This window comes from Cervus elaphus, chromosome 7 (genome assembly GCF_910594005.1).
Source record: "Cervus elaphus chromosome 7, mCerEla1.1, whole genome shotgun sequence".
Lineage (NCBI taxonomy): Eukaryota > Metazoa > Chordata > Mammalia > Artiodactyla > Cervidae > Cervus > Cervus elaphus.
This window is the reverse complement of record NC_057821.1, coordinates 13,866,026-13,882,759: the sequence shown is the minus strand read 5'-3', so window position 1 is coordinate 13,882,759 and position 16,734 is coordinate 13,866,026. Positions and strand designations below refer to the sequence as shown.

At 40.2% G+C, this 16,734-nt stretch overlaps 1 protein-coding gene across 2 annotated transcripts in view; it reads right to left on the bottom strand.

Annotated features, from left to right (window-relative positions):
• Positions 1–16,734, bottom strand: part of DNAH8 (dynein axonemal heavy chain 8) — a 311,786-nt gene that overhangs the window by 161,579 nt on the left and 133,473 nt on the right. For both annotated transcript variants that reach the window (XM_043907360.1, XM_043907362.1), the window contains 6 exons: positions 16,104–16,282; positions 10,249–10,436; positions 7,285–7,371; positions 7,089–7,196; positions 6,151–6,285; positions 4,410–4,571 (listed from right to left, as the gene is read on the bottom strand). In XM_043907360.1, the coding sequence (XP_043763295.1) occupies positions 4,410–4,571; positions 6,151–6,285; positions 7,089–7,196; positions 7,285–7,371; positions 10,249–10,436; positions 16,104–16,282 (859 nt within the window). The remainder of the gene's footprint in view (positions 1–4,409; positions 4,572–6,150; positions 6,286–7,088; positions 7,197–7,284; positions 7,372–10,248; positions 10,437–16,103; positions 16,283–16,734) is intronic.

Below are 16,734 nucleotides of genomic sequence, written 5' to 3'. Positions count from 1 at the left end.
AAGCAGCGATACAAAGCATCTCTGCCAAGACCCAAGTTCAACATCAGCCTTCTGGTTGCCCAGAGGCACAGCTGGAGGTGAGTTTCTTGTGTAAGCGTGTGGTCACCAGGGAAACTTTTAATGGAGTAAGGAAGAAGGACAGGAACAGGGACAGGTCAATCATGGTGTGATTGAAGACAATATCCTGTAGAGGGGAGACTTAAGGCTGGCCCTCGGGGCACCTTTGTATCTGTTTCACCTGGAAGCAGGAGAACTTGACTTTTCGACTGCATCACCCATAAGTCCTTATTGAGTGTTTTGTTGTTGTTGTTGTTGTTTAATTTATTTGGCTGTGCCAGCTCTCAGTTGCAGCATGCAAGATCAAGTTCCCTAACCAGGATCAAACCCAGGCCCCCTGCATTGGGAGTGCAGAGTCTTAACCACTAGACCACCAGGGAACTCCCCACATCACCCATATGTCCTTAACTAAGGAAGGGTTGTTTGGGGGTAGGGGAGGACAAACTCCCATGCACTGTCTGCACTTTGCGCCTTCCAGAAAAAGTGGCACTGACCCTCCTGCAGAGAGTGGTGTATGTGGGACTGGAATCACAATTCTAGAAGTCGGGGAAGGAGTGCAAGGATGAGGTAAGAGAGATTCAAGGAGACATACAAAGAACATGGCAGTGTCTGTTACAAAATCCCCTCTACAGTTTTCTTAATAAAAATAAAAAGTCAAAGGACTCACAGCTGATCAGAGGTAAAATTTGAGTTACTCTCCTAAGTTTTAGATAGAAATGTATTAGCTCTGTAATCCATAGTTTAATAGCAACAGAGGTACTGGCCATATCATATTCAACAGTAATGTGTTTGACATTAAGTAACAACACAATCTTCTAGTCCCCCACCAACTGAGAGAACTAAGATTGCAGTGCTCAGTATACTGTATGCATTGTTGTTCAGCGGCTAAGTCATGTCCGACCCTTTGCGTCCTCATGAACTGCAGCACACCAGGCTTCTCTGTCCTTCACTATCTCCCTGGGTTTGCTCAAACTCATGTACACTGAGTCAGTGATGCCATCCAACCATCTCATCCTCTGTCACCCCCTTCTCCTCCTGCCCTCAATCTTACTCAGCATCAGGGTCTTTTAAAATGAATCAGCTCTTGCATCAGGTGGCCAAAGTATTGGAGCTACAGCATCAGTCCTTTCAATGAATATTCAGGGTTGATTTCCTTTAGGATTGACTGGTGTGATCTCCTTGCTATCCAAGAGACTCTCAAGAGTCTTCTCCAACACCACATGTCAAAAGCATCAGTTCTTCAGTGCTCAGTCTTCTTTATGGTCCAACTCTCACATCTTGTATGACTACTGGCAAAACCACAGCTTTGACTATACAGACCTTTTTCAGCAAAGTGATGTCTCTGCTTTTTAATATGCTGTCTAGGTTTGTCATTGCTTTTCTTCCAAGGAGCAAGCATCTTCTAATTTCATGGCTGCAAGTCACTGTCCACAGTGATTTTGGAGCCCAAGAAAATAAAATCTGTCACTGTTTCCACTTTCTCCCCATCTATTTGCCATGAAGTGATAGGACCGGATGTGATGATCTTAGCTTTCTGAATGTTGAGTTTTCAGCCAGCTTTTTCACTCTCCACTTGCACCCTCATTAAGAGGCTCTTTTGTTCCTCTTCACTTTCTACCATTAGACAGGTGTCATCTGCATATCTGAGGTTGTTGATATTTCTCCTGGCAATCTTGATTCCAGCTTGTGCTTTATCCAGCCTGGCATTTCTCATGATGTATTCTGCACAGAAGTTAAACAAGCAGGGTGACAATACATAGCCTTGATGTACTCCTTTCCCAATTTTGAACCAGGCCATTATTCCATATCCAATTCTAACTCTTGCTTCTTGTCTTGTATATAGGTTTCTCAGGAGGAAGATAAGGTGGTCTGGTATTCCCATCTCTTTAGGAATTTTCCACAGTTTGTTGTGATTCATATAGTCAAAAGCGTTAGCGTGGTCAATGAAGCAGATTTTTTTTAATTCCCTTCCTTTTTCTATCATCTAGCGGATGTTGGCAATTTGACCTCTGGTTCCTCTACCTTTTCTAAATCCAGCTTGTACATCTGAAGTTCTCAGTTCACCTGTATGCATGTCACATGTAAAGTGAGGTTCTCCCAGAACTTTTTTTAAATGGAATGATTTCCATTATATAGATGATGAAAAATACTTTGATTTCTCCCCATATATTTTCTTTATAAGGTTTGAGTCTCTCTCATACACCTGCACTGCTTACAAGAGTAAGTTAAGAATCATTGCTTTTCAGGGGATGGCGGGGGGGGGAAAGAATCATTACTTTTCAAATGCGGTTTTTAACACTTCCCACAATTTCAGTGCCTTCATTTTCCAAGGCACTGGAAAATACTCCCAATGTGTCAAGCTCACAGGGATTTAATTCAGCAACTCTGCTACAGTTTCAGGGCTCTGCTTGATAAAATCACTGATAGGTTGTCCCAAGGATAAAATGTGATTGACAGAAACACACCAAGAGACACAGGCAAAGGATTTAGTTTATGTGTGAATATGTCCACACACAAAGCAGAAGCAAAGTAGCACCCCCAGATTCCTCAGGCACCATGCCCCACGAAGGCCCCCAGCTATGGCATTCCACTTCCCTGCAGTTTTTTTGTTTTTTTTTTTGGTCACGCTGCAAGGCTCGTGGGATTCCAGTTCCCCAACCAAGAATGGAACCCAAGGTCCCTGCAGTGGAAACACAGAGTCCCAACTACTGGACCACCAGGGAAGTCCCTCCCTGCATTTTCATAACCTGCTATCTCCTCCCAGCTATTCTCGAGATTCTGGTTACCACCTAACCTCATGGGGTATAAGTAACTTCAGTAAGTGCTTGGTTAGTGTGAGGCGGGATAAAACCATGCTAAAGTCCAAAAATAAACTCAAAATGGATTACAGATCTAAATGTAAGACCAGAAACTATAAAACTCCTAGAGGAGAACATAGGCAAAACACTCTCCGACATAAATCACAGCAGGATCCTCTATGACCCACCTCCCAGAATATTGGAATTAAAAGCAAAAATAAACAAATGGGACCTAATTAAACTTAAAAGCTTTTGCACAACAAAGGAAACTATACTTAAGGTGAAAAAGACAGCCTTCAGAATGGGAGAAAATAATAGCAAACGAAGCAACAAAGGATTAATCTCAAAAATATACAAGCAACTCCTGCAGCTCAATTCCAGAAAAATAAATGACCCAATCAAAAAAATGGGCCAAAGAACTAAACAGACATTTCTCCAAAGAAGACATACAGATGGCTAACAAACACATGAAAAGATGCTCAACATCACTCATTATCAGAGAAATGCAAATCAAAACCACAATGAGGTACCATTACATGTCAGGCAGATTGGCTGCTATCCAAAAGTCTACAAGCAATAAATGCTGGAGAAGGTGTGGAGAAAAGGGAACCCTCTTACACTGTTGGTGGGAATGCAAACTAGTACAGCCACTATGGAGAACAGTGTGGAGATTTCTTAAAAAACTGGAAATAGAACTGCCATATGACCCAGCAATCCCACTCCTGGGCATACACAGTGAGGAAATCAGATCTGAAAGAGACACATGCATCCCAATGTTCATCGCAGCACTGTTTATAATAGCCAGGACATGGAAGCAACCTAGATGCCCATCAGCAGACGAATGGATAGGGAAGCTATGGTACATATACATCATGGAATATTACTCAGCCATTAAAAAGAATTCATTTGAATCAGTTCTAATGAGATGGATGAAACTGGAGCCCATCATACAGAGTGAAGTAAGCCAGAAAGATAAACGCCAATACAGTATACTAACGCATACATATGGAATTTTAAAAGATGGTAATGATAACCCTATATGCAAAACAGAAAAAGAGACACAGATGTATAGAACAGACTTTTGGACTCTGTGGGAGAAGGCGAGGGTGGGATGAGCTGAGAGAATAGCACTGAAACAGTATACTATCAAGGGTGAAACAGATCACCAGCCCAGGTTGGATGCATGAGACAAGTGCTCAGGGCTGGTGCACTGGGATGACCCAGAGGGATGGGATGGGGAGGAAGGCGGGAGGGAGGATCGGGATGGGGAGCACATGTAAATCCAGGGCTGATTCATGTCAGTGTATGGCAAAAACCACTACAATACTGTAAAGTACTTAGCCTCTGACTAATAAAAATAAATGGAAAAAATAAATAAATAAAGTCCCTAGGACCAACACCCCCCAGCTGAGGACTCTTCTTGCAATGATGTGCTTTCTTTAGTCTCAACCTTAACATGAAGCAAGATTAATAACACTAGTTCTTCTCTCCAAATGACAACCTTTAACAACACTTGTTGATCATCAAACTGATAATAGATGAAAAATATTTTACCTGCACGAGTTTGAGATTCCAGGGTGGATGGTTAATCAAACCTTCAAGCTGAACCTGGTTGGCGACTGCAGCTTGCAGTTCCACGTAACTATTACTATCTAGTTGTAATCCTGGAAACAGGTCATTGATTAAGCTGAGGAACAGGGGTTCATCTTCATCAATCTAAGGTGGCAAAGAATAAATTTACTCATTTAGGTCAAAAATGAAGCTCACAGCACTTATCATTTCATGCCCAAATAATCATATTATTCTCCTGGCCACACCTGTATGCTCTAGCACTTTCTCCCAAACACCACCACTGAGTCCACATTACCTACAGCATTGCACCCAAATTTCCCTGGCATTTATATTAAAAAGAATGAAATAACGCCATTTTCACAGCATGGATAGACCTAGAGATTGTCGTACTGAGTGAAGTGAGACCACAGAAGGGGAAATATCGTATGACATCCCTTATATGCAAATCTAAAAGGAAATGATAGGACTGAACTTATAAAACAGAAAGAGACTCGCAGACTTAGAGAATGAACTGAATGGTTGCCAGGGTGGGCGGAGGAGAGGATGGGGGGAAGGGATACTTAGAGTCTGGGATGGACACGTAGACACTGCTATATTTAAAATGGATACGCATTAACCTTAAAAACGTGTAAGTAATAGTGCCAATCCCAAGAGAACAGAGTATTAACATTCTACTTTAATTAGGAAAATATCTGTAATTTAACATCAGAAAGTCTTGTGGATTTTGGTTCCAGTTTCTCAACTGACTATGACAGTGGGTGAGTCCTAGAAACGTGACTCTCTCCTAAGGAGATCCATGTCCCCCAGGGTGGCTGTGAGACTCAAACAAGACAATATATGTGAAAAGATTCTGTAATAAAGTGAAGTATACAGATGTTAGCTGTTAGATTTGTAACTAGAATGCACGCTCCTAAGATCCACTTCTTCCTCAACCACGTACTCCCAGGGCATGGACACCATACGCAGCACAAAGAAGCCCGTGAATAAAAGCCACATGAACCTGCCCATCAGCTAGCTCAAAACAACCCGGCTGTACCTGTGACAAGTGTGAAAGCAGAGAAATAATCACTATAATCTCCACAGCAAACCGGAGAAGGCAATGGCACCCCACTCCGGTACTCTTGCCTGGAAAATCCCATGGACGGAGGAGCCTGGTGGGCTGCAGTCCATGGGGTCGCTAAGAGTCGGACACGACTGAGAGACTTCACTTTCACTTTTCACTTTGATGCATTGCAAAAGGAAATGGCAACCCACTCCAGTACTCTGAAGTGACTTAGCAGCAGCAGCAGCAGCCACAGCAAACATTTAATGCACATTTAGAAAACAGAAATGGTGTTGAAGTTTTGGGAGAGACATAGTTAAAGCTAGTCACCTACAGACAAAGCGAAAAGCTTTGGTGGTTCCCTATGAATCCAGATTTTCATGTTTAGAATCTGTATTATGTTATGAATAATGGACTGACATTTGGGGGCTGTAGCCCACTAATGAAGCCTATTTCATGCCATTTGTAAGGATGCATTTCTGGCCCTTGTTGTCCATACAAAGCCATGGGTTTTTTTCTCGGGGGCGGGAGGAGGGTGCCTTCTTCCAGAAGTTCAGTCAGTGGTAACTTCACATACCCAACCCAACACACACCCATGTTAACAGCTCCATATGAGCCAACCCCCACTTGTCAGCGAGGTCAAAATCTTGAAAGAGAAATTAATCCAGAGGAGAAAGATACCAATTTAGAAAGGTTCATATCTCTAAGTCCTCTCATGACCGTGCTTAATTCACTATCTTCTGGTCTGGCTCTTTTTTGAGATCCGAGTGTCCTCAATACAGATAGAATATTTCTCAAACCAAAGTCGTAATGAACCTAGGATGAGAAAAGAAATACAAAGGATCATTCAGCTGAAAAATTCCAAGTGCAGACTCACTGTGTACATATAGTACTTACATACTATAGTTATGGAGTGGCTGAGTGGCAAAGTTCTGTTAGCTCACTTCTCCTGCCTTTCCTTCGACTGAAAAAAGATGACTTCACTGGAAAGATCAATCTGTGTGACAGTGTTCACACCTGATTTTCTGAGAACAATACACTCTGATAGTCTGAGGGGCAACCATTTAAAATGCATGACCAACAGGTTATACACCACGTGATTCACTTTATGTAACATGCTTGAAATAACACAATTACAGAGATGTAGAAAAGATTACGCCTATGAGGAGCTACAGAATTTGGGACAAAGGGAAGTGTGGCTATAAAGGGGTAGCAGGAGGGTACTTGGTGGGGATAAACAATTCTGTTTTCTATGACATAATTGGATAGAACTACATACACACACACAAGTGCATGAAAAACTGGTGACGTTTTAAGAATCTATGTTTATTGTCCATTGTCAATCTTCTGGTTGTGTTATTGTACTACAATTATGTCAACAGGATGAAGAGTACACAGGACATCTCGTACATGTCTTTGCAACTTCCTGGGAATCTATAATTATTTCAACTTAGGAAAGTTTTTAAAATACATAATCAAAAGGTCAAGTTAACTATAAACATATCTTAGGAAACAGTCAAGGAATTTTTTTTAACTCCCTAATTAGTACTTATCAAGGCAAAATTGCAAAGTTAAAAAACAAGTTCTATAGTGAGGGGAAAATAGATGTACAAAGTTACCTGCTTAGTAAGTTGCTCTTCACAGAGTTTGTAAAGTACATAAAACTTCTGAGCCAAGATAACGTTTTCAAGAAAACCACAGCTTGCAAGTTTAACTCGCATAATGATCTGCAAATTAACACTGAGACTTTTCAGTTTTAGTGAAAAACAGGTAAAGAACATAAATTGCATTACGATTTTAAATCCTGATGCATACCTGTCTATCAGGAACCATCATAGCAACAGTTCTGAACTGAATTTTCAAGTTCTCTGGTAGTTCCTGGCGCCCAGCATACCCAGGGTTCTAAAAGTTAAAATTATTTAATTTTTAATTGTTGACATAACTTTCATTTCTTGAATACAAATTATCAATACATTTCAAATCTCTAATTCAGATTCTAAGAAGGTATTGAAAAACATTCGATTCATAAAATATCCCTCTTTTCACAAAAATGTATATTGGACCATCAATATTTATTAATGTCATATTACTCTCTCTCACAATTTCCATGTTCATTACACTAATAAAGTAACACACGTGTGCACACAGTGCACACACACACACCACTTTGTGTAGCAAAAAATAAGCATCTGCGTATCTGTTTGTTAAAGAAAATGAAATAAAACTGAATAAATACTGGGATAATTATGATCCAAAATATGTTACTGAAAGAAAAAGAAAATTTAGGATTTTATATTAATCAATTTATTGAGGCAACTTTTATTTCCTCTCTTCAAATTATTATTTTTTTGCCAGAAAGTATTTTTATCTTGCCTTACTTTTTGAAGGACATTTGCATGGAGTATGTAATTACAGTTGCTAGGTTTGTCTTTTCTTTAATGTTTCCGTTTTGCTTTGTGAGTGTGTGTGCTTTGCTTTTAAACTGGAAGTTAACCGCTTTACAACACAAATTATTCTTTACAGTCAGAATTACAGAGTTCTGTGGCTGACAAATAGCCACAAACAGCTGACAAAGAGTTTAGTGAGGAAAACAAAGACGGGAGTGATGAGAAAACATGAAGAAGGACAAAAGTAGAGATGAGAAGGACGCGAATAATAACAAAACACAGGATAGACCAGACCCCAAAACCCCAAGCGATGAGGTTAGGGTGTTTGTTCAAAGACAAGCAAGGCAAAGAGGAAAGTGCATGAAGAAACCTTTAGTCCCTGAGCATTTACTGGGCATTGTCAATAGGCCAGATAACTTGCTAGGCGCTGGGAATACAAAGATGGCTGGCTACCTTTCATTACTCCTATTTTTCATCCTTAGTCACAGAACTTCAGTTGCAAGCTGGGTGCATCACCACCCAGATTTAAAACTACATTTCCCAGCCTGCCCTGCAGCTGGTGAGATTAAATTCTACCCTGTGAGTCGCAAAGGGACACAGTGTGTGAAATATCCTTGACGTCTGATTGGAGGGAATTGATTCAATCAATTGGCTGCAACAGAGATGCTTCTATAGCACCTTGGGCCATAAGGTGACCTTGAAATTGGAAACCAAGATGGTGTAGAAACCTCGAAGAATCTTAAAAGAATACATACTTAAGTCACTATTCTTCATATGTTAGTTATTCACAGCCTAATGCAATATCTAATTGATATTTCCAAAATTATTCTTAATCCAAGGAAATGTTAAGCTTCTTTTAAATTCTTCTAAGCCACACTATCACACGGAGTAAACTCCTTCATTCAATTTCATGAGTTATAACTGATCACTTTAGGATTGTTATTATTTACCTCTAACTTGCTTTACTGGTTGCTTACATTAAAGCTTATCAGAAACTTTTCTGAGCTTTTTTCCTATGATTTATCTTTATCCACTCAGGACACTTAAAACTCAGAGTACTTGTGTTATTTTGCAACTTAGAGATTTAACAGAATAGGGATCATTTAAAAGCATTAGGTAAAAGCAGTTCAACATTAACTTCACTTCAATTCATAGAAACTCCTCCATTCTATGCTTTTGGTGTTTTATCTTTACAACAGTATATCACAAAGCTCTGTCCCCAGTCACATGGTAACAATTTGTTATAGGACCCTGTTGAATTATTTTGAAAATTTTAAATCATTTCTATCATCCTTTATTAAGTGTCAGAGAAAAGCCAAGTGTAGAGGTTAAGGAGTCAGGCTTTGATATTAGACAATAACATCTTTCTCTAATTGTGTGACGAGCAAATTTTTTAATTCTCTGAGCCTTGGGTGTCTCAATTATAAACATTCACCATGGGCCTTCCCTGGCGTTACAGTGGTTAAAACTTTGTGTGCTCCCACTGCAAGAGGTGTGGGGGTTTGATTCCTGGTTGGGGGAACTATGATATATTACCCACTAATATATGTTTACTTTCCTTTAAGTCTATAACAATTAAATGAATAAACTGCATTTAAAACCTATGTTTTTCAATCTGTTTGCTGCTAAGTCACTTCAGTCATGTCCGACCCTGTGCGACCCCATAGATGGCAGCCCAACAGGCTCCCCCGTCCCTGGGATTCTCAAGGCAAGAACACTGGAGTGGGTTACCATTTCCTCCTCCAATGTGTGAAAGTGAAAAGTGAAAGTGAAGTTGCTCAGTCATGTCTGACTCGTAGCGACCCCATGGACTGCAGTCCACCAGGTTCCTCCGTCCATGGGATTTTCCAGGCAAGAGTACTGGAGTGGGGTGTCATTGCCTTCTCCTCAATCTGTTTAAATCACATCAAAAAGTATGAAGTACTTAGGAATACACCTGACCAAGGGGTTGAAAAGAATGAAATAATGCCATCTGCAGCAACATGATGGACCTAGACGTTATCATACTAAGTGAAGTAAGTCATATGAAGACAAATATCATAGGATATCACTCAAAGGTAGAATCTAAACTATGACACAAATAGCAAAGAAATCAAATTTAGGATTACCAAAGGGGAAAGTGGGTGGAGGAGGAACCAATGAGGAATTTGGGATTAGCAGATACAAAGTACTATATATAAAATAGATAAACAACAAGATCCTAGTATATATATATATATATCACAGGGAACTGTATTCAAAATCTTATAATAACCTATAACAGAAAAGAATATAATATATATATATACACATATATAACGGAGTCACTTTGCTATACACCAGAAACTAATACACTGTATATCAACCACACTTCAATAAAAAATTTTAAAATATGTAACACCTATGTTCTCACCATTGTTAAGAAGATTCCAAATTCTGGATTTAAATCAACACAATCACCGTCAGAAAAAATAAACTGTTTTTTTCTCTCTTTTCTTGCTGTCAAGACGATGTAAATTTGCTGGGCTGCCACTGATAACACAGGCAATTCAATTCTGTTAAACTCATCAAAACACCCCCAGGAACCTGACTGTGCAAGACCTGGTGTGAAAAACAGTTAGTTTGATAAGTTTTACTTTGTAATATACCTTCTTGATAGAAATCATTTCTCCAAAGCACCCTCAAACAATTATATAGTGAAATACAATTTATATAAACTTCACATCTGGCTGTTTATAAAGACATATTTAATTCCAGTGATATAGATAAGTTTAATTATTTGTACATCATCACCGAAACAATGGAAACAGTATACTGCTGAAATGAAAGTACAGACTCGTCATTCCACCAGGGATGCTGAAGGGTGATAAAAATTGATTCAGTCTGGATGTGCCACCTCCAGTGGGGATGGAGGTGAGGGAGCCATAATGTTTGGGGAAATTAACAAAATAAGGGATGCCCTATCTGGGTCAGATCACTCTGTTCGTTGCTTGTTGCAATGAGAGAAATGCCTGGAAGCTGAGTGAGACAGAGAATGGTCAAAAGATGTTTATTTATTCCTTATGAAACCCAGCACAAAGAAAGACCTGGATATCAGGAACACTGCTCCTGTCTAATCTCAAAGGATGAAAAACCTTTATTATCTTTAACTGCACGAAACACTCTTCTCTTTTTTTTTTTAAGCAAGTGAATAGGATTTATTAAAGAGAAGGAAAGTACAAAGCTTTCAGCATAGACACAGAGAGCGGGTACAGAGTCCCCACAAAACACTCTTCTTTTATTACTGCTTCCACCCACCTACCCCCACTTTTTCTTCTCTCTTCTTTGGGAATTTCCATTTTATGGATATTGGAACTTACATATCTATTCCTACAACCCTGAAATTTTTCTGTCAAACTTTCCATTTCTTTCTGCAATATTCTCACTTGGCTAGATATTCCAACTCAAAAAAAACTCAAGTTTTGTTTTTTCAATTTCTGATTATTCCAATTGTTATTCTTTTCATAGCAGCCTGTTTTTTTGTTTTTCTTTAATTGGTTATATGTTTCTTTAATTAGCTATACAAATTCTTGAATCTCTCTGAAGCTATTAATTTTAGTTACTTTTGCATTTTTTTCTGTTTAGGTAGGTGGTCAGTGGGTCTCTTTACTGTTTGGAGGGAATGACTCCTTAATTTTTTCAAATATTTGATGAGACATGGTTATTTCTGCATATGGGTGTATCTTCTCATTCCAAATGCAAATTCCTGTTTGCACTGGGTATGGCTGCCTCTGGCGATTGGGGGGAAGGCATGAGAGAGGCAGGAGAGCTTATCCTCTGGGTCTGGGGCTTGGGGACTGACCTGGAGCAATGCTTGCCTCTCTGGCACAACCCCCGCCTGGCGATAATCTTTGTCAGGACTCCCACTTCAGAGCGTTTACATGGGGGAGAAATACTGGAGACAGCCACTTTCTTTTCTTTTTCTCTGCTTTCTGCTATAGTTTTGGCATTCTAGGATTTGCCTGGTGCTCTAGTCTGCTCCTCTCAGATCTTAATGATCTTCAATCATTAAGCCAGGAGTGATCCACAGGAGAGCATTCTCTTTCATTAAGTGATTCTTTGGGTTTAAATTATTTTTTTTTAAGGACAGGCAATTACAATGAACAATATAGTGAATATCCATGTACCCACCTACCAAATCTTAACAATTTTGCTTCAGGAACTACAATTCAAGTCCACGTAGGTCTTTTTTGGATCCACACTCCCTCCTTCTCCAGAGGTAACCTCTACTCTGAATTTGATGTCAACGGTTCTTATGCATGCCTGTAAACGACTGCTTGTGTGCATTCACCAATACTCTATACTTGGCTTGTTCAAAATTTGTGTGTATCTGTTTATTTTTCTATATACTGTATATACAAAATACTGTATCTATGCAGTGTATCATCAAATAAATCGATTGATTTACTGTTCTCTGAAGCAATTCTACCGACTTATACATACAGAAGTACTAAGATTTACAATTTCTACACACCCTTACCAACAGTGGTTTGTCAGACTTCTTCATTCTTACCAATTAACAACAGTGAGAACAGAATTGTTTTGTATTTCTTAATGATTTGAAGAAACTGTTTCTCTCTTTTTTTTTTTTTTTTTGGCCACGCCACACACACATGGAGATCTTAGTTTCCCGACCAGGGGTAGAACCCCTGCCCGCTGCAGTGTAAGTGTGGAGTCTTAATCACTGGACCAATAGGGAAGTCTAAAGAAAATCTTTCTTAATGCTAGATATTAATCTTTTGTCAGCCATACATGCTAAAATATCTTCTCCCAGTTTTTGAGAAGTCTCAAAAAGAGACATATCACAAAAGATTGTAAAATTATACACACACACACACAATTGACCCTTGAACAACATAGGGGTTAGGGGCATGGACACTCCACAAAGTTGAAAATCCACATATAACTTTGCAGTCAGCCCTCTCACATCCACAGTTCCACATACAGGGGTTCAACCAACCTGAGGTCATATAGTACTGTAGTATGTATTTAGTTTAAAAAATCTGTGTATAAGTGGAACTGCACAGTTTAAGTCTGAGTTGTTCAATGTATATATTTCCAACAGGCAAGTAACTAAAGATAAGAGCTGGATGAGCAATCCCATGGTATCTGTTACAGGGGTTTTGTATAAAAAGTCCCTTTCTACTCTGAGAACAGATATGTGCCTTTGTTACCTTCTAAAGGTCATACAGGTTTTGCCTATCATAGTTAAGCACTTAATCCCCCAAAATTATTTTTATGCATGTTGTAGGGATTCAATTTTTATATATGCAGGGATCCAATTTCCCTTGTTAAATGTAATCATCCAGTGTACCAGAACGACACTGCAAATTCTCTCTCTTCATCACTGATTTTCAATACCACCTTTTCCACATGTCAGTGTTCCTGGCCTATTTCTGCATTCTCTACTATGTTCCATTTGGCTGTTTATCAAGTTGCTTTAGTCATGTCCGACTCTTCGTGACCCTACAGACTGTAGCCCACTGGACTCCTCTCTCCATGGGATTCTCCAGGCAAGAATACTGGAATGGGTTACCACGCCCTCCTCCAGGGGATCTTCCTGACCCAGGGACCAAACCCTCGTCTCCCATGTCTCCTACACTGGCACTGGGGCTCTTTACCACTGGCACTACCTAGGTGATATCTTTTTGAGATTTTCATTTTCTAACTTTATGGATAACTAAAATAAAATTTGTGTTTATTTCATATTCAAGTAAACTTGCTAAATTCTACCTTCTATAGCTTTGTTGATTTTATTGTTTACAGTATCACTTGTAAACAACGATATTTTGTGTTTCTTTCTTTCCAGTCTTTGTACTTTTGCTGTCCCTGTTGTTATTCCTTACTGTGCTGGGTAGGATACAGAACACAGTGGTGAGTGGAAGTAAAGTAATGGAAATCCTCATCTTATACCTTGTCTCAGAGAACGCTTTCAAATTTTCAGTACGACGATGTTTGCAGTGGGTGTCCTTTATCAAGTGAGCTATATGGATGGATATCTGGGGAAAGAATCTAAAGATCGGCAGGCATAAGGTGGAGGGAGTGTGATTCGGGGTGTTTGAGAAGCATCACAAAGGGCAGTGTGATTCAGTAGAGACAGTGAGGGGACCGGGTCAGGAGACGAGATCAGGTCAGAGCGATGCAACAGGGAAGGAGCAGGTGTGACTGTGTGAAACAATACGAGGACCAACGCAAGGATCTCGGCTCTTACTGTGAGCGAAGCCAGGGCCCAGCTTTCAGTAGAAGAGTGTCGTGACCTGACTTACAATTAGAAGGCTCTAGATTTGAGATTAGAATGGAGAGCACAGGGGTAAACTCAGGGAGACCAATTAGGAGGCTTATCGGAGCAGCACAGGCGAGAGATAATGATTGGCTTGAACCAGGACGACAGCAGCGGGCTAACAAAAGGTGGTTGGTGCTGGATGTGGTCTGAAAGTAGAGCTAATGGTGTTTGCGGACAGTTGGACGTGAGCATGAGAGAAAGAGAGGTAAAAAGGATAAGTCAAAGATTTCTGTTTAAGTATCTCGAAGAATAGAGTGGGTATTTAATGTGTCAAGGAAGGCTGAAGAAGAAGTCAAGATGGGGAGGGAGGATCGGAAGTTTGGTTTGGGATACAGTGACTCTGAACCTGTTAGATATTTAAGGGGCAATATCAAGGAGCAGGTTATCAATTGTATTATGTGAATTCAGAGTTTCAAGGGGAAGTCCAAGATAAGATGTAAATTTGATCATTTAGATATCATTCAGTGTTTATTGCTGGGAGAAATATCAATGACCTTAGATACGCAGATGATACCACTCTAACGGTAGATAGTGAAGAGGAACCAAAGAGCCTCTTGATGAGGGTGAAAGAGGAGAGTGAAAAAGCTTCCTTAAAACTCCACATTCAAAAAACTAAGATCATGGCATCCCATCCCATCACTTCATGACAAATAGATGGGGAAACAATGGATTTTCTTGGACTCCAAAATCACTGCAGATGGTGATTGCAGCCATGAAAATAAAAGACGCTTGCTCCTTGGAAGGAAAACCATGACAAACCTAGACAATGTATTAAAAAGCAGAGACATCACTTTGCTGACAAAAGGTCATATAGTCAAAGCTATGGTTTTTCCAGTAGTCATGTATGGATGTGAGTTGGACCATAAAGAAGGCTGAGTGCCAGAGAATTGATGCTTTCAAACTGTCGTGCTGGAGAAGACTCTTGAGAGTCCCTTGGACTACAAGGAGAGCAAATCAGTAAATTCTAAAGGAAAGCAACCCTGAATATTCATTGGAAGGACTGATGCTGAAGCTGAAGCTCCAATACTTTGGCCACCTGATGCGGAGACCAGACTCTTTGGAAAAGACCTTGATGCTGGGAAAGATTGAGGGCAGGAGGAGAAGGGAGAAACAGAGGATGAGATGGTTAGATAGCATCACCAACTCAATGGACAGGAGTTTGAACAAACTCCAGGAGATAGTGAAGGATGGGGGAGTCTGGGGTGCTGTAGTCCATGGGGTTGCAAACAGTCAGACACGACTTAGTGACTGAATAACAACAAAAGTTTGGGTCTGCATGAGACCACCAGAGAAGACCAACGGGGCCTGAGTTCTAAGACTGAAATGCTCCCTAATCTTTTTTCTTTGTCCATCTGAAACCATCTGCCATCTATCTATTCAGATTTTGTCAATATTTCCCATCTGCCAGTGCCCCCTCCCTTCTTGTTTTCCAGTGTTACCATCCTTTTAAAAAAATATTTCAGTAATTCCCTGGTGGTCCAGTGGTTAGGATTCTGTGCTTTTACTGCCAAGGGCCCAGGTTTGATCACTGGTCAGGGAACTAAAATCCCATAATCTTCATGGTGGCAGCCAAAAATAAATAAATAATAAAAAAATCTTTATTTCAGTGGGATTTATTGCAATAAGGGAAGTCACATGTGTCATTGGTTTGCTATCCTGATCTTATCTCCTTCATCATTGTTTCAGGCAGTATTAAATTGATTCTGTTTTCATAATCTAATACACATTCAACTCATGGACTGTAATGCCAGAAGTAGTATTGAACGATATTTAATTGATGATACCCAGCCATTTTTGACCCAGAAAAAAGGCAATATCATATGCATCAACCTACATTAATTTTGGCTATGTGGGACACTATCACTTTAGACTTCTATCAGAAAATGCCATTTAAATGCAATAAAAATAAATCCACCAAAAATAACACAATGGTGTTTGACACTTGCCTTTAAAAATCCTTCCTAGTCCTCTGAAATCCATTTGATCTGAGCAATTAAACACGACCACGTATTTCCCCAAACATCTTCCCATGTCTTTCGTAGTTTCGGTTTTGCCGGTGCCCGCAGGTCCTGCGGGAGCCCCTCCCATGTTCATTCCCAAAGCCTGCGCCAAAGTGATGTAGCACCTGTAAACATGAATCAGACAAAGCGCTGTGGATACGCGGTAACACGCGTCACAGCGAGGTACAGGCCAAAGTCCGGTGTGATTGGAATGAGACTGTTCGCTTTAGAGTTTGAGCCACCCACGTAAGAGAGGGGCTTCCCAGGTGGTGCTAGTGGTAAAGAACCGGCCTAAGTCATAAGAGACGCAGGTTCGATCCCTGGGTCAGGAAGATCCCCTGGAGAGGGGAATGGCAACCCACTCCAGTATTCTTGCCTGAAAAATCCCTTGGGCAGAGGAGCTACAGGCTACAGTCCATTGCATGACAAAGAGTTGGACACAACTGAGCTTCTAATGCTTTCTCATAAGAGATGGGCAACCAAACAAGGCTGGAGTAGCTGGGATTCATTAAAAATAATACAGTGCTTGCAAAGGCACGCAACCCTGACATAAAACCCGCAGGCCTTCCTTGCACTG